Source organism: Gymnodraco acuticeps, unplaced genomic scaffold, assembly GCF_902827175.1.
Source record: "Gymnodraco acuticeps unplaced genomic scaffold, fGymAcu1.1, whole genome shotgun sequence".
NCBI lineage: Eukaryota > Metazoa > Chordata > Actinopteri > Perciformes > Bathydraconidae > Gymnodraco > Gymnodraco acuticeps.
The window spans coordinates 366,067-388,300 of record NW_022990682.1 but is presented as its reverse complement, the minus strand read 5'-3'; the positions used below and the strand labels follow the sequence as shown (position 1 = coordinate 388,300).

The following is a 22,234-nucleotide window of genomic DNA, read 5'->3' as shown; positions in this document are numbered from 1 at the left end:
CCTTTTACCCCTTATGATGGGATGTATGTGAAGGGTTACAAACACCTTTCATGGCGTTCAAATCAACATTCTCCAATTAAAGGCAAAACTAAACGTTGATCTTTAATAATATTTTCATTTTATATCCAGTGTGCTAAAGCAGAGAAGCAACAAAAACAAATGTATCCTTACCAATATTTGTTGACTGCACTCTAAAAAGGGGGTTTTTCAGACTTTCCTTGGACGAATCCTGATACAGTTCCTTCATCTTAAGCCCTGGTTATACCTGCCTTAAATTTGTCTCGTGTGATCCGATAACATCTAGACAGCTCTAAGTATGTCAGTTCACGCCTGCCATTCACAGGTGTATTCACAGCTGCCTCGAGTGACCATCTGATCTCACTTTTCTCGTCCATTGGTGGGCAGCAATTTCTCTGTGCCTTGTCTTCCGCTAAATTACAAGAAGGAATCTAAACAACAGAGACGTTGAGGACAAAGCCACAATTACCGGATCTGAGAACTGTCTGGAGTTGAGAAATTGAGGAATGAAAGGAGACCAATGAGAGCCTGATGACCTATTTCCTGCTCTGTGTTTGTCGGGGAAGCATTAGCGCTGTGTTAAGGACTGTAAACGTGTGATGTTTTTGCCCAAGAGGCACTTTAAAAACAAAGTGTAAACAGGGTGCTGGATTTCACATTAGAAACCAGTGCATCAAATCTAAAACCTGTACTGCACACTTTGTCAGTGTTGGGTGTAACGCGTTACAAAAGTAACGGGGTTACAGTAATGTATTACTTTTTGCTGTAACGAAGTAATATAACGCATTACTAATGAAATGTGGGTAATATAATACCCCTTACAACCCGAAATTAAATGGTGTTTTATTTTAAGAATTCACTTACATCGCGAGACATTCCGACACCAGAGAAAAATGTAGTAGATTAGTAAGCCTGGTGTTTACCCTTCAGGCTGATCAAGTTCCCTCGGCTTCACGTCGGGTTCCCTGATCCGCCTGTCGGGTGTTCTTTTCCCATAATGACGCCTCGCTGCACATTATCCCGCTTATTACACGGCCATACTAAACAAACTACAGAGCCCATTCCGTGTTCCTGTTATTGTTTACTTCCTGTCTGCCTTCTTCTGGTGATTTATCTGACGTCCAGCGCTCCGTCTTTTAACCTCTTTTCCTTTCTCTTTCTTGATCCTCCTTAGCAACCTTCATTATAGACAGTCCTTGACAGCGGTCTGTATTAACAACGAGTCACATGTTAAGAATTTACAATCAGAATCGAGTATTCAACTAAGCCGTGTATTACAAGTTGTTAGAAGCCTTAATGGCCTACACAGTTGTTATGCTATACACATTGCCCTTCACTGGATGTATAATGAGCTGCACTAAACTACATTTTAGCATTTAAAATATCTAGCCATTCTTTTGCGGTTATTTTGGTAAAGTAACTCAAAAGTATATAAAAGTAGTGTAACTCATTACATTCAGAGACAGTAATATTGTAATGTAACTTATTACTTAAAAAAGACAGTAATAAGTACTGTATTACATTTTGGAAAGTAACTTGCCCAACACTGCACTTTGTTGAACGTATTAGGTTCATTCCAATGTAAGGGATGTAACTGATAGCAGAAACACTGAATTCCAGTGTTTTAATGTATGAATGGACGATGCAAGATTTAAACCAAACAGATGTGTTACTGGCTGACTAAAGAAGGGAAGCACTGAAGGTGAAAGGGATTAAACATACGGGTGGAGCAGAGAAGCAGACGCACAGACACAAACAACACACACACACACACACACACACACACACACACACACACACACACACACACACACACACACACACACACACACACACACACACACACACACACACACACACACACACACACACACACACACACACACACACACACACACCACACCACACACCACACCACACACCACACACACACACACACACCACACACACACACACACACACACACCACACACACACACACACACACACACACACACACACACCACACACACACACACACACACACACACACACACACACACACACACACACACACACACACACACACACACACACACACACACACACACAGAGAGACAACTTAACAGGCCCCATATTGGACTATGCATTTTCTGGAAACCAGATGTGTGTGTATGTGTGTTTACGTGTAAGAATGAAGAATGAGTAAGTATTTTCTGGTGTATGTGTAGTTATGTGTGTGTTTGTATTTAGTACGTCATTAACTTAGTAACAAAGAAGAATGCAATAACACGCCATTTGCAGAAACAAGAACTTCCACACACACACACACACACACCGTGGTTCAGATCCCCCACAGAGGGTTTGCCTCAGGAGACTGTCATTACAGTCCTTCACCTCTTTTACTCTTTCTCCAGCTAACTCAAACGTCCCTCTCAAACATCTGACACCGCTCTCCTCTGAGACTAAACCAGGAGAAAGATTTTTTTTTAAAAAGAAACAGGGAGATGAAAACCAGAGTGAAAGAGAGAAGTAGAAAGAGTGCAGAGTGAAGCATCTGCCGGGGGAACCATATGTTTTCTTTCCTCATAGTTCAGATGGCTCTGATCAAAGAAACTCACTGGATAGTCTCTTCTGCTGCCTGACACACACTCACACACCAGTCTGTGTATTACAATAAAACACACTTTAAACCTATCCTTAGAATCAGTGACAGCGCGACAGAATAATATGCTAGCTTACAGACACACATGTGCTCCTTATCTCCTTCTAGGAATCTGAGGCATGTTGAAATCACACATCATCGCAAGCAGCAGCCTCTCGTTTCTAATCTTCTCTCCTCTCCATCCAAATGATTTCACACACATTCATTCCAACAGCACTTCCTGTCACACACAGATCAAACACTGCATCAATATTTGTCAGACACAGGCCTCCTCACAGTCAGTTACACGTTGCTTTTCGTGGCCTTGTGCTCTATTGCTTTTGGATGTTGCGTCATACAGTGAGTGACTTTGATTCCTGCAGAACAAAGAGTGAGCCCATATTTAGAGACATGAGGGAAATTGATAGCAAACAGACCTGCGAGAGTGATACAAATTACATTTAAGGCGTTCAAATTCTTCTGGCAATATTTTCTTTTAAATAAAGCTCTCAATATCTCTACTCGTCTATGTCTCATCGGTAGTTTAACTATGAAGCTTTTCTGAACAATGTGTGTACTGCCTGACAGGTTGAACATAACTATAAGTTGAAAGCCAAGCATGAATCAAATCCGCTTTACTTTATCAAATATAATGATTAATATAGAGTTCAAGTCGAGTTTATTACATGCAGCAATGGTTTTCTGTGCAAAAGGCTTCAACTGACAGTGAGTTGGCATTAGGCAGAAGACAGAGAATCGTATCCTGCAAAGGCTAATGATAAAATACTACAAAATAAAGTCTGGCAATTCGGTAAAGAATATCTAACAATCACCATGACGACCAATGAGCATTACAAGTGATGGTATGTTTGTGTCTGAACCAAACGCCAGAGTGTTTATAGAAACAAGGAAACAATAACTAAATGATCAACTACAAACCCAGCCAACTCACATAACGAAGACATTCAGTTAAATAAATGACTTCCTCTGTACAACCCTGTGATTTAACAGCTTTTGTTCATCTTTAAAGGTCCCCTATATACTGTTTTCATCAATATATTATAGGTGTCAGATATATACAGAACATGTCTCTGAAGTGTTTGGCTCCAAACACCAAACAGATCATGGCAGCATCCCATAATCCCCTCTGTTTCAGCCCTGTTTCCAAAGTGCTGATTCTCTGTCTGTTACTTTAGATGAAAATAAGAGCCCCTCCCCACGCCCCTCTGAGAGACATTTGGTTAAAAAGAACACAATGGTGCTCTAGGAGGAGATTCAGGTGATAAAGTGGGGGGGGGTTACCTTGGTTGGTGATTGGCTAATGGTTACACAAGACAAAAAAACGTTATGACTCATAAAGTGGCCACAATGATCAGCTCATTTTCAGACAGGTTTTTATAGAAATGGATCAGGACAAAAAGTGAGAGAATCTTTCTTCCTGAAACGTTCAGAGTCTCTTTCCACAGAGGGGACACATGTTGATGTGACATAGAGAGACACATATTGATGTAGAAGAGACATGAACAAGTGGATTTTGCATAATAGGTGACCTTTAAGTCAGTTCAATCCCATATTTGTATACAAACTGTGTTAAACGTGGCTCTAAACACTCTATTCTCACTTCTGCATCTTGTTTTTGCTTTAAACAAACTGCGATGGCTTTATGATTGAACTGAGAAAGGCTGAACAAAGACTTCACATCAGAGTCAACTGTATTTGCTGTAAACTAGGACAAACCTGACTTCAATTATGGTAGGGGACGATGGTAAAGGGCTCTAATTACTGGCAAGAATGTTGAGTCATTTTTATAGTCATTGTTCTATTATTAGTATGGGCATGGTCTACACATGCTCTGTATGAAACATAGTCATAAGATAACTTCTATAATGATTTGGAGCTATTTAAATAAACACTGACTCGATTTGAAACAAGACTGAGCTATGCTAGTAGCTCTGTATGGGTGCACAGTGGTGAGTGGAGCTAAATGTCAGCATGCTAACATGTTTACATACATTCTGATGTTCAGATGAGATCAGACATGGTTAGTTTACTTTGTTCACCATCTCAGTTTACTCTCTCTTCAACTCAAAGCAGAGCTGAGGCTGATGGGAGCCTTAGTTTGGCTGGTATTTGGTCATAAACCAAGTAAAGTACTTTGAAATTGTACTTGAAGAAGTTGTTCTGGTGTTTAAGTCTGGACAACATTAGTGGGCCCACTAATGTTGCAGATCAGCATTTTCCAGTCCAGAGAATTGATGCTGAATGTTGTAAAGACTTCAAAGAGGGTCTATTATAAAGATGCTCCGACATTACGTTCATGTTAAAGAGGATTTCCCTAACTTAAATCTGCACAGTAATACAAAATCATTGTCGCCATAGAAACAATAATGACGAAGCATTCAATTGAACCAATGTTCACACACGTTTAGAGCTCAAATCTGTGAAGTGACAAACACTGCTGTAACTGTCCGTAAAACCTAAGTTGAACAACTCTTCAAAAACTGTCATTTACAAAAAACACTTTCATGAATCGCTGTACAAAACATTTCTTTGAGCACCAAACTCATTCTGTTGTTTAATAATCTGACGGGAAGACAATCCCTTTCTGCTACAGTGAAACCTGTCAAACATGAGACAGCTGGCAGACTCTCACATTTTACACACTTATTATGTAATAATAGAGTAAAAAACTATTAATAAATCCATAATTTACATTGAGTTAAATCCAAATTTGGATTTTTTTATGAGGTTTTCATGTCTTAGTGTTATCTTAATACTCTTATCCGAATCACCATTCCTTTTCTGCCCTCTTGTAGTTATTTCAACACATCTTGGAAAGGATTCAAAAGGAACTTGAGACGGCTTTGTATTAGCCGTCGCTATGTGACGGCATGGAAATAGCAAAAGGACCAATTCCAACTAAACTTCACAAACTATAACCACTTTGTTTCACTAATCTTTGTCTTAAAGGGAGCGAGGACTACACACTTGAACAGCACCACCTCAAGGACCACAGTTACATTCCTGTGAGATGTGCATTCATTGGATTTGTGTAAAATGTGCATATGCTGTGCAAATGCTATATGTTTGTCATGGCACCTGTATGTAAACACAAAGACCTCTCTACACATTATGCCCTTCGGGTAAAAATATTTGCTGGCAGTGAACAGAGGTGAGACAAGCAGTGAAATTATAATGAAGAGAAGTATGGCAGAAAAGAGTGAATGACCTTATAGGAGAAAAGTTCTAAATGTTTAAACAAAAGCTGAAAATCCTACTTTAACTGTTTAGCATGTTCCTAGTTCACAAGTTGAATTCACATCCACTTCGCCTCCCACTACACTTCTACAAGACTCCTTTGTCTTTGTCTGTCTTAGAGTAACGTGGCTGACAATGTTGGTTTAGTGCTGATTAACACTTATCACCAAACAACTTAAGTACAACTTAAGCGCACGTGGAGGTCATATGTGATGTCAGATATTCAAAAATCCAAAATATTTACAAATATCAAACATTTTTGGACCATGATTACCAATGAAGCATGATTACAGGTTTAGGTATTACCAAATATAGTTCAAGTTGTCTTGGAGAGAACCTCAATGTATTTACAAAATCCATGGTAATCAACAAAACACATCAGTCTGGGCCCAAGTGGACACCTAACTTTGCAACAAATAAAATAAAAAAGATGATTTTCACAGTGAATTACTCGTGATAGAAACCACTTCTGTTTCGCCTCTGGCCACATCCCATTCAGTGAAGTCACAGCAGGAGTTTCCCTTCATCTGTTTGAATCAAACCTTCTGTAATATCAGCGATGGGTGGTTTGGCCAGAAGGGCACCATTTAAAACATTTTCATTCTTAAGGAAGGATACTAGGGTTCAGATTGAAAGCTTAGTTGGTGATGCCAAACAATAAAATATATATAACACAAGCTGGAAAGGAGTGGCAGGCATTTCCTGCAGAGTAACATGTGTCTACCTGGCTGAGAGCCCATCAGAAAAAGGCTTAAGATCCTAAACTGAGGCTCTGGTTGAAATGTGTTTGAAGTACGGTCAAGTATTAAGAGGCAGCCTTTATAAGAACTGTATACATTGTTTGAAATTGTTAAGAAAAGGTGTCTCAATGCTTTTCTTTCTTAACTCCTCAAGAACTGGATACAGTGTTGGAGGCGGGACTCCCATTCATTTCTATGAAAGTTGATCAGTGGTGCATGAAGACAAAATTAGCTGACTCGAATTTAAAGTGACGCGACTGCTGTCACTGTTAAATTACTATTACTATATATACTGAAAGTACACTATGAATACATTAAAACATCCTTCTTAGAAGGTGCCATTCAGTCTCGAACAGGAATGGAATAAGTATACATTATTATGGTGTCACTCTAGCCAACCCATTCACCATCAAAGTGGTTAATATTCTGCTAACTTCACTTCATTTTCCGCATTGACACATTATGCAAGACACGAATGTTTGTACACAAAGATATTTTTACTCTGCACTGGGCATCTGTTCATTCACCTTTCAACTGGAGTTTTTGGAAGCAAATAGTTCTGGATGCGGCAGGATGACTTAAAAACTAAACATATTTGGAATTAGTCACATAACACTGCCACCAGATGATTTTACTGAATACCTCGAAAGCAATAAATAGCGAAGGACAGGCTTATAGATACCTGAACACACAAGAGCCTGAAACACCTGAGGCAACACTTGACACAAATTGACCGTAACTTGACCACATTGCTCAGATAATTGTCATCATAATTTACACTCTACCTGTTGACAGCCAGGTGTGTGTCAGCATTTGACAGTAAGCAAAAAAATGGATTGACTTGTAACTGCAGACAGTTAAATGACGGGTGTTTTGAAGACTATGTCCATTAGTTGAGGAGGAATGTAAAAGCAAAAAGGAATTACATGTTATACTGTGTGTTTGTATGTGGGTTTGTGTTTCTCCCTGTGTGTGTGTGCGTGCGTGCGTGCGTGCGTGCGTGCGTGCGTGCGTGTGTGTGTGTGTTTCTCTTTACTAATAACTTCGTATTTACAAGGATGAGTTCTCCGTCCTCCAGGTGTGAGATGCTACAGGGTTCACACCCTAACCTAGTTTGACCTTTGATGACCCAGAAGGTCCAGAGACATTAGTCACTTCGCTAATGACCTTCACAGACAGAGTGAGGTTTGATTGTAATACTGCAAAAAGAACATTGTCTTTACTTAGTTCTCACTATTTTAAATCTTTGTTCTTAATACACCATTGAGACTTTACCAAATAAACTATAATTAAGTTTCCTGCAGGCACTTTTTTAAATCTTTGATACGAAGCCAGATTGAAATTAATTCTTTAAAGGCTTTCGGGACATAACATCGATACTTTTCAGATTTCTCTCTCAGTTTCTTCGCCGACAGCACGTGGAGGCAACATGGTGGAGTCTTTGTCAAATCACCTGCTTGCTTTCACAGTGGATCGATGATGTAATCCTAAATAAAACAGATGGATGCTGACTTGCAAAAACTTAGACATTAAGTGAGAAAAACAACAGATGTAATGAAGTTCAGATGAAGAATGTTTTTTAATGACTTTTTTCTTTTTGCTGAGTGCCGGTTGATAACTGTACATTTTATGGACGGTAAATCAGCAAATTAGGTGTCACTGACTAAACAACCTAATCTCAAGGTCCCTTAAGAAGCTGATCTGGACCTTACTAAAATACACAATGATAAACTTGTTTCCGAGGCCTTAAACACTTTGAAGCTCTACTTTTAAAGTAGTATTAAGTCGTTTTTTCAATGGTCTTCTTTGGGAAATACACTAAAACGCTTTCTTGCCAAGTGTTAACCTTCGCTAGTTCGCTAACAACCCAACAGTGATGGAAATACTCCAGGAATTCACTGCCTCCGGCCAACAAACAGTCTGGAACATTAACCTTTTGATGAAGTTATTTTCACTGTTGCTTTGAGAACGGATTAACAGAATCAATATATTCAGAATCACAATCTGGTTTATTGCCAAGGGTTTTCACTACCCAGATTTGGCAAGGTAAATTGGTGCATTACATAATTTTGTGCATAAATGTGGAAAGGTTCACAGTAAAAATGAGATTCAACATGTCTATAGGTGGACTTAACAGTGCCAGAAAGAAGATTGTGTTACCTTTGGAAAGGTCATGCTTTCGATCTGTCTTTGTGCAATGTTGCTCAACAATTGGATTGACTGTACTTACATGAAAGAACATCTACAATTTATAAACACCATCTGCCTGCATAGTTTGATTGACAGCTCCAGAAAGGCTTCCAAACGGACATTAAGGTGAAAGTATTTGACTGTTTTGTTGTTTTTGTAACAATCCCAAACATTTCTGTTTCGTTGTCTTTGGTGCCACCTATTGCAATACGCAGCAACTGAATGTGTGTTTTTGGTTCTTACATTAACTTTAAGCATCCTCTTCTGTAGTGATTGCTTTTTTATTTGTTTGTTCGGCTAAAGTAATTGTTTACTTAATGCCAGCAGACGTACGTTGTTGAACACACAAGTGTTTGCAATATGCAACCTCACCACTAGATGTCACTCAATCATACACACTACTCCTTTAAATGTTTCGAAATGGTTACTTTAATTATAATATAAACTATAATGTATATTTCGAAGTTGTACTATATTTAGAATACATTGACTAATTTGAACTGACCTGATGCATTAGGTCTAATTTAACTGCTCACATGAGGTTCAACAGACAGTACATATGGCTTAAGTTAGTGGCATTGTAAGGGACTACTTTGAAGTTTTGTATACTTTTTATGGTCTCAATGTCTGGCATTAAAGGATGAAATACTTAAGTCCTCCCTAAAACCTGCCTTCTCAAATACATTAACACAAACTTGAACTCATCCTGATAACCATCAGTGACACCAGGCTCTAAAAGCCCCTAAAGAGCAAAGTCCTCCTCGTGTTTCCAGTAAAGCTTGGGGGTCTGCTAGACTCCCTGAGTTCAGCACAGCTCACTTTAATTTGCCTCAGTCTGCTCCCCATTACCCAACTGTACAGGTGAAATCTCCTGCATGCATTGCTGCTGTATGAGAGCACACTGATGCGGCAGGTATGGCAGAACAAGTCTAGACATATAGACCGATACCTTTCGACTGTTTCGCAAATGTGCAGAGGGCTCAAAGAGCCCGGAAATATTCAGTTCAATAAGCTTCATGTCTGCATGACCTGGCATGACAAAAGCATCTGTCAAAAAAGCCCATTTACTAGAAGTTAGGTGGAAAATTACTTTTTCTGCGGGGGAGAGGGAGGAGCTCATCCATCATTGACAATCAAATTCAAACAACAAATCAAATCAAATCACATTATGCGAATGGCTGATATTTAGTGTTTCCTAGAAAGGATTACAAATGATGTTAAGGATGACATTGAATCTTTGATCAGCTCATCAGGGCCTGGAGGGCAGGTGATGACAACTGATGTCACACAAGACAGAGAAAGACGTGAGGAAAGAGTAAGAATTACTCATACAACCTGAAAATGTTATAAGGGTGGTAATATATATTTTGTTAAGTGTAAAAGTCTATTACACAGTTTAGTGGTAAGAAACCAGTGACTTGTATTGTATTTTTCTCTTTGCTGTTATTACTGCTTTCATCACTTTTCTTTACGTGTTCCATGTTTAACTGCATCAAGAGAAGACTGCGAGTAAAATAACAATTGATATTGATTGTGAGAGCTCGCGACCCATCGGCTCAGTCTCTGCTGGTTCGAGTCCGGCCTGCGGTCCCTTTACGCGTGTATTCAAATCCCCTTTTAACCCAGTCAGTCCCCAAAAACTGTAGGCAAGTTTATTTTTTGAAAACGTCCTTAATATGTTTAGCCTACCTGCACTTGAGGTGTGAAACACGGAGACGAGCATCAACAGCAGCCATGTCTCTCGCACTGGACTCCATCGATCCATCATTTTGCATTTGAAGCTATCGATGCGTCGCTAGTAATTCCCTCGTGGCTCCCTTTCGTCACCTGAAGTCAAGAGAAGATGTTGGCTCTGCACGCGAGAGTCTAGGAACTGCTGCCTCGCTCACCTCACCGGCTGCTAATTAAGAGCGCGCACGAAAAAGGGCTGATGTCATTGATGGGAAATTATATTTAGCAGCAAATACTATCCTGTATTCACGGTGTTTCTTCAGGGTGGACGGATAAAGAAGGGAGAGCAGCGGGGGGGATATCACTTAATCTCGGACGGTTTTTCCCTCTTCAACCCGCTGACAACTTTCCTCACTTTCTCTCCTCTCCTCCCCCCTCCCCCCTCTCTCCTCCGGGGTGACCCCTCCCTCCCAGTAGACTGAGGAGAAGTACTCTTAACTTAAGTAATAGTAATACCACAGTGTAGAAATACTCTGTTCCAAGGAAAAGCCCTGAGTGCAAAAGTATTTGCATCAAAATAAGTAAGTAAGTAACAAAACTAAAAGTACTCATGAAGAACACGAGTAAGTAACAAGTAGGTGCCTCGAACTTGTAATGGAGTACAATTGAGAAGTAGAAGTTAAGTAAAATATTCTCGAAAGAGCTGGAGTAAAAGTACTTAGTTACTTTCCACAAATAAGCTGTGCAGAAAACATGACTGTGCATGGCATTATTTGCATCATCTGAGTGATGATGTCTCTCTCTAGTTATCTCTCGTGCACACATTAGCATGATGCTTCCGACAAACACACGTTCAATAGGCTTCATGACATTTGTGATACATTACAATACATGTTAATAAGCTAATGCCGTTTATCCAAAGCATCTTCCATACACTTAAGAGTCCGGCACATGCTTGTTGGAGAAATGAAGGTATCTTGCCCAAGATCAATCTGCAAATGTGGGATCTAATCATTACATTACTTGTTACTTGTTAGACGCTTTTATCCAAAGCGACTTACATACTCAATACTGTGGACAATCACCCCAGGAGCAATTTGGGGTGAAGTGTCTTGCCCATGCAGGGACACAACGACATGCTGACTGCAGTGGGGTTTGAACCTGTGACCCCCCCCGATCCGAACACCAGCGCACTATCCCACTGTGTCACACGCCTCACTGATCCTTTAATAAATATACCTTTATTCCCCCCTGAGCCACACAAGCTTCAATGTTTAAATAAAAACCTGCTTACAAAGCTTCTCTCAACAGGACTAAGTATGAAATATCCAATATGAACAATACAAGATTGTGCCACTTTATAAGCAATGATCTCTCTCTACACAGACACACACACACACAGACACACACACACACACACACACACACACACACACCCACACACACACACACACACACACACACACACACACACACACACCACACACACACACACACACACACACAGCATGCTAGGACAGGACACCGTTGCTGCCCAACTAATAAAAATATGCTGCAGCAGATTCTAAATTCCAGTGCCTGTCTGTCTTTGCCCACACCACACTCTGTTCACACACACATATTCTTCCTATAGGCACAATAATAATAATAATACAAGAAAAGTAAAAGGTTGCTTCCTGCCTTCTACTTCAAGGGTTTGTGATTCTCTATCTGTGGTGTGGAAGAGTCCAAAGTAACGAGCAGCTCATTGGGGGGGGGTGTCAGAAAGTTTATAGGAGTTTATAGGGAGCAGTTATAAGGTGAAAGAAGGGAGGTGGGATCAGAGCGCAGTGCATGCACACACATGCATACGTGCACATGAATACCTATATGGGCCTCAAGTCTGTCCTGTCCTGCTTCTGCTCCCATTTTCATTAGTGTGCATTGTCTAAGGAGACATGTGATACTTAGATAATATGTAGGCGACAATATGACTTAAAAATATGTGCAGGTGAGTCAGGATAGACAAAAACAAAACAAAAATAAGTTTAAAAGTAGAAATGTGTCAGAAATAGTGTTATCATTAAACCTTTTTTGCACACTTTTAGTCGGAAAATATAACTTACACTTGCACGTTAAGAAGACGGCTGGCTTTAAAGTGTATTTTGTTGTTAGGATAATGAAGGAATAACTACTTCTTGGTGCAATTTGGTGTCATTTTGCAGGAGCATTGTGTAAAAAGCAATGTATATATTGCATATTGTGCAGGTGAGAGCTAAATGAACCCGAAATGCTTTGCAGCCTTATACCAATAAACATATTGTATTGTGTTTTTGTGAATGTACTGGATGTATTTGAAGACATTTGGGATATATAAGAGATAGGATAAGATACACAGTAAAATCCGGAGTGTTAATTTAACACTCTGAGAAAAGGACCATATGTTCACTGGCAGTGTTAAAATTGACTCTTTAAGTGTTAAATTAAATTAACACTTAAAGGGAGGGATTTAAGTGTTAAATTAACCCTCAAGTGTTAAATGAACACTTAAAGAGTCCATTTTAACACTGCCAGTGAACATATGGTCCTTATCTCAGAGTGTTAAATTAACACTCCGGATTTTACTGTGTAGTACTTTATTGATCCCAATTCTATTATTCTACAGGTGTAAGCATTTATATCATATGCTTGAAAATAAATATGCTGTAAATAAAGTGTACAATTATAACAATAGGTTCATGTTTGGTAACAGTGCTGGTTTGGTAACAGAAGTAGATTGCATGCAGAGACACACACACACACACACACACACACACACACACACACACACACCTTTTCTAAGAAAAAGGAGAAGAAATGGATTCCAGGCATATTTTCAAATGTCCTTCCTCTCGCTTCAAGTAGGTTGTCTTAAAGGTATGACTGTCAGCGATGCTTTAATGTTCAAGTGTTTGCGTGGGTGGGCAAAAGAGAGGGAGAGACATTTTTGCATGGTTTTACTGATCATAATTATTACTTCTCTGACACTCTGATAAAAGGAGTCTCCAGGCATCATCACATATACTGGAGCCAGATGTGTGTTGCCTTTGATGAATAGGACATGTCATTCCATTCATAGAGTGAGGGTGGATTGATTTAAACAATAACCATGTTAACCACTGGGCGGCGCTGAGTGTACAGACATGTGACTATAGTATAAAGTGGTGAACTTATTCACCACATTCCTGGTCAGAAAAGATTGTCAGATGGTTTGTTTATTTTAGAATAAGCCATGTGTACAGCACCGTCATGGAATAAAACAAAGTAGTCAATACTCCCACAGGGGGATTAACCGGGGCAGCCAGCCTCAGATAATCTCACTGTTGTAACGCTGTGTCCATGTGACTCTCTCTCTCTGACTCTTATCCTCTTACAGCGGCTCTCACCTCAAATCGCAGCTCATCCTGCAGAGCCGCTGCAGACAGAGTGACAGCAGAGTGGAGAGGCAGCAGAAACATGGCGACTCCCGGGCAGAAAGTGGTGCTGATCACCGGCTGCTCCTCCGGCATCGGCCTCAGGATGGCCGTGATGCTGGCCAAGGATGAACAGAAGCGCTATCACGGTGGGTGACCTGTGTGTGTGTGTGTGTGTGTGTGTGTGTGTGTGTGTGTGTGTGTGTGTGTGTGTGTGTGTGTGTGTGTGTGTGTGTGTGTGTGTGTGGTGTGTGTGTGTGTGTGTGAGAGAGAGTGAGAGACATATTGTTTATTGTATTTGATTGACGTTACGCATCAGTTATGTTCAGCTTCTTTCCTTGATTTTTAAATACATATAATTGTTAACAGGGTTGTTTATTTACTGTTTTACTAGCTCGTACAATATGCTTTGGCAATACTGTGTTTTCCCATGGACATGCCAATAAAGCTTATTTGAATTTGAGAGAGAAATATATTATTTTATTCTGGATTTTTAAAAAGCACACTGGTTTCTTACGCTTAATGCTGCTTTTGTTCAAACGGTATACACAACGGTACACTCCACATGTTTATGTATAGATTTTGTCCCACAGACATTAATTATACAATTCTGTGGCAATACTGTATATCAAATTGAATTTAAGAGAGAGATTTGTTCATTTATTTTACTATTTGTAGCTTGTAATATGGCTACATTTATACTGCCAAAGCATATTGACAACTTATATACGTGTAAATAGTTATAACTTTGAATTGTAATTGTTACATGATTTGTTAAACCCTTTATACGTGTGCTGTTACTACCAGTCCTCAACTAGAACTGTGTACAGTAGAGTATTATAGCTCCACATGATTATGTAGATTAAAGCCACTGTGTCTGTGCATCTGGATTCCCAGCAAGCAGGGATTCCCTCTAAAGCTGACTGAGAGGCTGTTTGCAGTGTTTTTGATTATTTGAAATCTGAACCACATGAGGGTAAATGAGGATCCCATTAAGACGTAATAACTGAGAATCAATAACACAACTGTTTCATGAAAGGAAATAAACCGAGAAATTGAGCAAATTTGAGGATGTGTTTTCAAACTGAAGAGGAAACTGCAGCTTCCAGTATTTCCTCTCCTCACAAGGGGGTCAGAGGTCACAGTTCACAGTCACAGATGATTTACGGACCTGATGGTAGAGGCCAAATACTTGTGAATTACTTGGGCTGCCAAACAAATCTATCATGATGAGTCTTTTTTAGCTAAGAGGCCCTATGCGCTCGTTTTAGGTTTGTATTAGTATTTTGTGTCTCTACTGTCTCCATGCTTTAATGCTTTTATTTCTCATAAATTGTATTCCTCATTATTTTCATAATGTCATTAAATAATAAAGATTGTAACAAGAGGCAGGAGCTATATTGGGGCATTTGTTTTTTAAATTGAGATGCATTGTTTTATTCTGGGAAACTTTTTTTGATCATTTTTTACCAATTGCTGGCTGTTTTTTATTTTTCAGGCCATTGCTAAAAACTAAACATAATCTACATTTTATATCATAACTAGCCCTTACACAGAAGGTGTTTTGAAAACAAATACAAATGTTTAGTTTAGAGTTTTAGTTTATTTCGCTCAACTGACCCAACTCAAATTCATATATTAAAATAGTAATAGTCAGTACTTTAGAATCAATCTTATAGTGACCAAAAAGTCTGAAACCCTATCTTTTAACATAATTATTATAATACTAAAATATCACCATGCAACAATTTCTGCATAGTCCCCTATAAAAGGTATGCATCATTTGTATTTCAATGTTCACTCAGCTTACCTCCTGTCGCACACATAGTACTGTCTCTGAACTCAACACAACCTAACCTTAAGACACTCTTAGGATTCTGGTAACACCAGACAATAACTAAAGCCCCACTATAGCCGTGCTTAGGCTAATTATGGCTCTGACTGTGCTATTAATGGAGGAGGCAGGTGATGTGTGCACCACGACAAGACACTAATGCTCATATGAACTATATATAAGGAGCACAGGGGTCTATATTAAGGCTTCTTAAGGTTATCTTTGCTACCTTACCTAACTAAGCTTTTTCCATTGTTGTGATATTTCATTTAATCAGAATGTGAAAAAACACAGGTTTAGCCAGGAAAGGGATGTTTTGTGTGTGTGTGTGTGTGTGTGTGTGTGTGTGTGTGTGTGTGTGTGTGTGTGTGTGTGGCCTAGCATTACTATACTTGTGTGGACCTAAATCTGTTTACACAGTCACGTGTGGGGACTCGCCTCCCTCATGGGGACATAATGGAGGTCCCCATGAGGGGAATCATTAATTTTAGGGTGAAGACTTGGTTAGGTTTAGGGTTAGGTTAAGGGTTAGGCATGTGTTGGTTATGGTTAAGGTTAGGTTAAGTCTCCAGGAAATGCATGTAAGTCAATGTATGTCCCCTGAAGTGATGTATACATGGTATGTGTGTGTGTGTGTGTGTGTGTGTGTGTGTGTGTGTGTGTGTGTGTGTGTGTGTGTGTGTGTGTGTGTGTGGTACTTTACCCTCCATTTGCACCATCTCATGTCTCTGACCGTATTTATCAGAGTTCTTCATGACCTTTACTCCCTTCTTTCCGTTCACTCCTATGACAGGAAACATACACAAAGACAGGATCAGTCAGGGAAGATATTCTCTTCTAAAAACATACATGTATGCACACACACTCAGACAGAACATGTATTAGTGCTGCACCAGAGCCCAAAAGAACATGTTTTATTTAACAACTTGTAAAACACACACATATGGAAACACTGGAGTCTGGCTAACGAAACACAATGTTTGTATTTATGTGTGTTTTGCGTGAGCCTACATGAAGCCTAAGCCAGTAAACTCAGTTCAACTCTCAGGATAGTAAAATTGTCTTGTTTGTTACCGCATTTACCTGGGCAGGTTGCCTAATCACATTACAACAGCAGCCTAAAGGCATAGTGCGCTGGAAGCTGCCCATAGAAATGAAAATAGTTTAATTATACGCAGAGTTATTGGCAAACAGAAATGTTGGAAATAATAATGCCTGCACACAGGTCAACATGGCAAGACGAAGATCCAATTAGGATTCAGATATTTAAATCAGTGTGGAGGTGCTACTCTCTTCATAAGAGCGGCAAAAACCACAAGCTGTGGCAAAGCAAAAAAACAATAACTTGTGAGCGTGTGTCTTTTATCGTAAACATATCTATTATCCTTCACGTTTTCTCGGGATCGTACAGTTACAGTAACACACGTTTCCTGTTTCACAAATATTGCTCCATATGGGATTTGAATAACGCACAAGTATTGCTTTTTCAACTAAATTATGAATGATTATGTTGACATGGACTGGCCCCGCCTCCCTTAGGGGAATTCATCCACAGAAAACACACTGGACGCTGCACTAGGTCAGAAACCAGAGGAGACTGTGAAGTCCACCGCAGACGGACCACTTTAGGACAAAATGTCCTCTCCATTAAAGGCAGCTCATTCTGGAATAGCCTCCCAACTGAGATACGGGATTGTCCCACTCTCAATAGTTTCAAATGTCAACTCAGAGAATGGTTGAGAAACAAATCGATGTGCAATCACCGCTAAATGCACTTTAATACAGGGGTATCTCCTCTTGCACTTTAGGTAGCTCTTTTATCTTCTCTGCTGCTATATTGTACTGCTAGTGGTTAATGCTTGTATGCTGCTCATGCTTTCTGCATATCATGTATTTATGTTTGCGATGTTTATAAATGTCATGTTCTTAAATGTTGTATGTGAGGGACTACGGATGGAAATGAGCTGAAATCTGGTGTATTTACATTTGAAGCGTTGTTTGTTTAAAGTGTTCATCAATGTGCATTGTCCCTTTTCAAATAAACGATTAAATGAAATGAAAAATGATTAAGATCTACAAAGGATCATAACATGTGTTTAGAAATACAAAACACACAAAGGCATGTGTATTCTGAGGAAAGCACATGGGTGCAAAAAAACAATGCAATAAAAAAGTGAAATACAAAACAAAAACAGATGTTATCTTAGTTTATAAAAAGAAGTCTACAAATAATACTAAGTAACCAATGTACTGTACTGTACATACCAGATTAAGATAGTAATGTTAAAATAAAACTGTTGTATACACCACAAAAAACGACTGAACAAATACATAGTGAAAAGTGAGTTTAGATCCTAGTGAAACAGACTATGGTCCTCTATTCACCTTATTACAACCATTTACATGGCTGGTTATTACATTCAGGCATTTTCTAAAACCCAAAACATTCCTTAACAATATTTTCTACATTCAACTTTCTGTCTTTCCTTCTTTTCCGCCTATTCACAGTCATAGCAACGATGCGTGATCTGAAACGTAAAGATAAGCTGGTGGAAGCTGCCGGGGACGCGTACGGGAAAACTCTTTCTCTAGCCGTCCTGGACGTCTGCACCGATGAGTCCGTCAAACAGTGTATTAACGGCATCAAAGACAGACACGTGGATGTCCTCAGTGAGTAAATGCACCGTGGATTCCTACCCTCATTCCTAAGTGATGTTCCCACTTAACTTCTTTGTTTTATTCTCCTTTTCCTCACCAGTCAATAATGCCGGTATCGGCCTCGTGGGTCCGATAGAGAGCATCCCCATCGATGAGATGAAGAAAGTGTTTGAGACCAACTTCTTTGGGGTGATCCGCATGATCAAGGAGGTGATGCCTGACATGAAGAGAAGGAAAGGAGGACACATCATCGTGGTCAGCAGTGTGATGGGGCTGCAAGGTAAGCAGACAGGATGAATGATGAAGACGAGGAGGGGTGAGAAGTTTCATGGTACAGGGAGACATGACAGTAAGTCTGATGCATGCATGTGTTGGTGACGGACAAATGGAAGAGTGGGTGGATGGTTGAAGAACGGCTAATGAAGTACAGATGGATGTCTTTACATTACAGTGAACAAGAAGAACAGATATATTTACCTGGTCATGTTGTCTGTCGTTAAATATTCTGTTTTCTACAGGTGTGGTGTTCAATGACGTGTATGCAGCTTCCAAGTTTGCGATGGAGGGCTTCTGTGAATGTTTGGCTGTGCAGCTTCTGAAGTTTAAAGTCACGTGAGTTCCACTATAGCTATTTCCTTAATTAGAAAACAAACTGAAGATTGTCCTGATAATAATCTATATTAAAGAAACTCCTGAAAGATTGTTTAGTTTGGCATTAAAGTTAGTAAGAGTCGCCGTTCGTTCAGTGAGTTTTGCAAAGTGTTTCTAAGAGATGAATTCTATACACAACCAAAATAGATACGAACAATCTGACATTAAAGGGGACCTATCATGCAAAATGCACTTTTTGTGTGTCAGGGAACTCACGCAGCGTCAGAAAATAAAACCCTCTCTCTTTTCCTCCGTACCCAAATCTCTAAAAACGGGGGAACAACGGAGCTGATCCAGATTTGCGTCCGATATGACGTAATATCTGAAATGTGGACCCACGGCCCAATCAGAAACGTTGCTATCAGAAACAATGACCGACTGTTTTGGACGTAATATGGTCGGTGTTTACATTAGCATCGCTAACACTCAGAGCTAACCTGTACTGGAGAGCATGTGTGTGAAGAAGCAGGAAATAAAAAGGAACTCACCTTGTGGTATAACCGGCAAGAGAGAAAGCCTTTGAGCGCCAAACTGTTTCAGAAATAATCCTTGATAATCCATGATATGGCGTTTCATCACCGCAGCATTTAATTTAGACAGTAGCTGCCGGGTCCCGCATGACCTCAGACCCCTCCTTTTTTATTTTGCATCAAATTATTATTTTATTTTTTAAAGCTTTATTCCCAAAATCAGCACTTTTGAAACAGGAAGTGAAATAGAGGGATATGAGGCATGGCTAGAACGGGTGATCTGTTTGGTATTTTGAGCAAAACACTTCATAGACATGTTTTTTATATTTTTTTATATATCTGAGACCTATGCTATTGCCTACAAATAGCATGATAGGTGCAATTTAAATAAAAAACTCTAATGATGCGTTTCATTATTGTTATTCATTGATTATCTTCTGATATATTGTTAAGATAGTTGCAGTCTGAGAGTATGAGAATCATTTATGTATCTATAGATTACTGACAGTTAAATGCAAGGTTCTCACAGTCTAAACATTGTCAATTTGTTTAAATTTAAACAGATTATACCCACATTTTAAAGGCATTCATGAAGCACTAGTGTTACCCATTTGCCCATAGAGCTCTTAATCTACGCTAGCCCCAGTCTTTGTATGTTATCATCCCCTCTTTGTTGTGTGTCTATCTCCTCAGAATGTCAATGATTGAGCCGGGCCCGGTGCACACAGAATTTGAGGCAAAAATGATTCAGGATGTGCAGCAGAAGGAGTTTCCCGGAGCAGATGCTGACACGGTGAATTACTTCAAGAACGTTTATCTTCCTTCATCTGTGGACATCTTCGAGACACTGGGACAAACGCCTGACGACATCGCCAGAGTAAGTCCCAGTAAGCAGTCTTTGTCTGCATCTGTGATTAATCCTGTAAATCTGACGGCAAATCTTTATTTTTTCCATCCTCTTAATATCTGCAGTGTGTCAAGAAAGTGATAGAAGCAAGCAGCCCACGTTTCCGTAATCTGACCAACCCTTTGTACACGCCCATCGTAGCGTTGAAATACGCCGATGAAACAGGAGGCCTGTCTGTCCATGCCTTCTACCACATGCTCTTCAACCTGGGTCCACTGATGCACGTCAGCATGACCGCCATGAAGTACCTCACCTGTGGATGTCTGAGGAGCAGGACCATTTCACCAAACTAGAAATGTATTATGGGAACAATAGAACACAGTAAAGACCACAACTTACCGTGGCACGTGTTATCAGTGTAAAAAACAATACATACATAAAACGTTTATCTTATTTGACCTGCCATATTTGACTCTGCATAAATGTAGTCTGTTTTGTTATGAAGTCTTGTTCATTCTCTCTTTTTTGTATAAGATTGTAGCTTATGTACGTATAGATGCCACACCTGAGTTCAATTAGGTTGAAATACTTCAACATCTAAAATGGTTTTAGCCCAGGGGTGTCCAAACTACGGCCCGTGGACCATTTTGAATCGGCCCTCAGCAAATAAAAAAAGTATAATGGAATATGGCCCACAAATGAAACTTGTGCTTGTCTTATATTATAATTCTTAAATATAAATGTTAAAATATATTACAACTTTTAATTAAACCACTTTTCAAATAAATTCAGTCAATTAAAGTTGGAAACATTTTCTAACATATCTTAGTTGATAAGAAAAAAGCCCAATGACTTATTTACATAACAAGCTTGAAATACGCCTACATTTGATTAATTTGCAAATGTACAACTGAACTTATGAGGCAATATACTTCTAGTGAGCGGCCCAACCCTTCGTATATTTTTCTGTATGTGGCCCTCGGTGAAAACAGTTTGGACACCCCTGTTTAAGCCAAACCGGAGTGCCAAATTAGTAGATCAAACATAACATACTGTATAGCCTAGTTTCATTATTTTACCTCAACCAGCCCCAAAGGAACTCACATTGCAGACTGTTTTAATTGGTTCAAAAATAATTGGTCTACACACCTTATTAATTGGTAATTAATTTGTACTATATGTGTTTGCATGGATGTATATATATATATAATTCGAAATTCTGTGAATATTTTTGAGCTACTATTTTGGCATAAAAATATGCAAGAAAATGAATGGACCTACACATGATGACAACATCTACATTCATCTTGACAACTTTACCAATTATTTATCAATGTGATGTTTAGATACCACAGAGAAGACTTGTCCCCTTTTTCTAAATAAAAAGTTGATATTTATACTGCGTCTCCTCTTCCTTAAAGAGTTCAAACGAAATCCTAAATGAAGATATCTGTATAATCTGTATAAGACTATTAGTGTGATTAAAAATGGTGACTTCAAGAAAGTTGTAACTTGATGACCTTCTCATTAAAATGTCTTGTTCGAAAGACCATACAGTTGTTTCTGCATTTTAGCCCATTTGCTATGCTTAACAGCCTGACATTACTGCTTTTGTTCAAACATATGATGTAGGCACAATATAAGTATGTATACCTTTGAGGTGGCCATTTGTGATCTTATATTGTGCTTTGAAAATGGTTGGTGCTTGTGTAAGGTAAATACAATCTCGTAAAAGTTAAATCTAGTTATCTCTGGGTAGAAAAAGGTAGCTTGTTTGGGTGGGAGTTTCTTCTAAATTAGCTTGAAAAGGTTAAGAGTAAAATATTATTAATAGCAATTTCCA

At 39.2% G+C, this 22,234-nt stretch overlaps 2 protein-coding genes across 2 annotated transcripts in view; one reads left to right on the top strand and one right to left on the bottom strand.

The window, feature by feature from the left end:
• The window catches only part of LOC117555331 (collagen alpha-1(V) chain-like), a 64,546-nt gene extending 53,639 nt beyond the window's left edge, over positions 1-10,907 (bottom strand). Inside the window, 1 exon segment of the mRNA XM_034230193.1 lies at positions 10,519-10,907. Coding sequence (XP_034086084.1) covers positions 10,519-10,597 — 79 coding nt within the window. The 5' untranslated portion in view covers positions 10,598-10,907.
• Positions 10,908-13,879: 2,972 nt separating this feature from the next.
• Positions 13,880-21,865, top strand: LOC117555327 (retinol dehydrogenase 8-like). Its single transcript, XM_034230188.1, has 6 exons — positions 13,880-14,080; positions 18,274-18,435; positions 18,524-18,703; positions 18,942-19,035; positions 20,238-20,421; positions 20,517-21,865. The coding sequence occupies exons 1-6, from the start codon at positions 13,975-13,977 to the stop codon at positions 20,742-20,744; spliced, it is 954 nt and encodes a 317-aa protein (XP_034086079.1). The 5' UTR covers positions 13,880-13,974; the 3' UTR covers positions 20,745-21,865.
• The last annotated feature ends 369 nt before the right edge of the window (positions 21,866-22,234 follow it).

Excerpts from the sequence above, each read along its gene's own strand:
- LOC117555327 (XM_034230188.1), top strand. The coding sequence starts at position 13,975 with ATGGCGACTCCCGGGCAGAAAGTGGTGCTGATCACCGGCTGCTCCTCC. Across the intron at positions 14,081-18,273 it reads TGAACAGAAGCGCTATCACG|TCATAGCAACGATGCGTGAT; the intron begins GTGGGTGACCTG and ends GCCTATTCACAG. Across the intron at positions 20,422-20,516 it reads CGCCTGACGACATCGCCAGA|TGTGTCAAGAAAGTGATAGA; the intron begins GTAAGTCCCAGT and ends TAATATCTGCAG.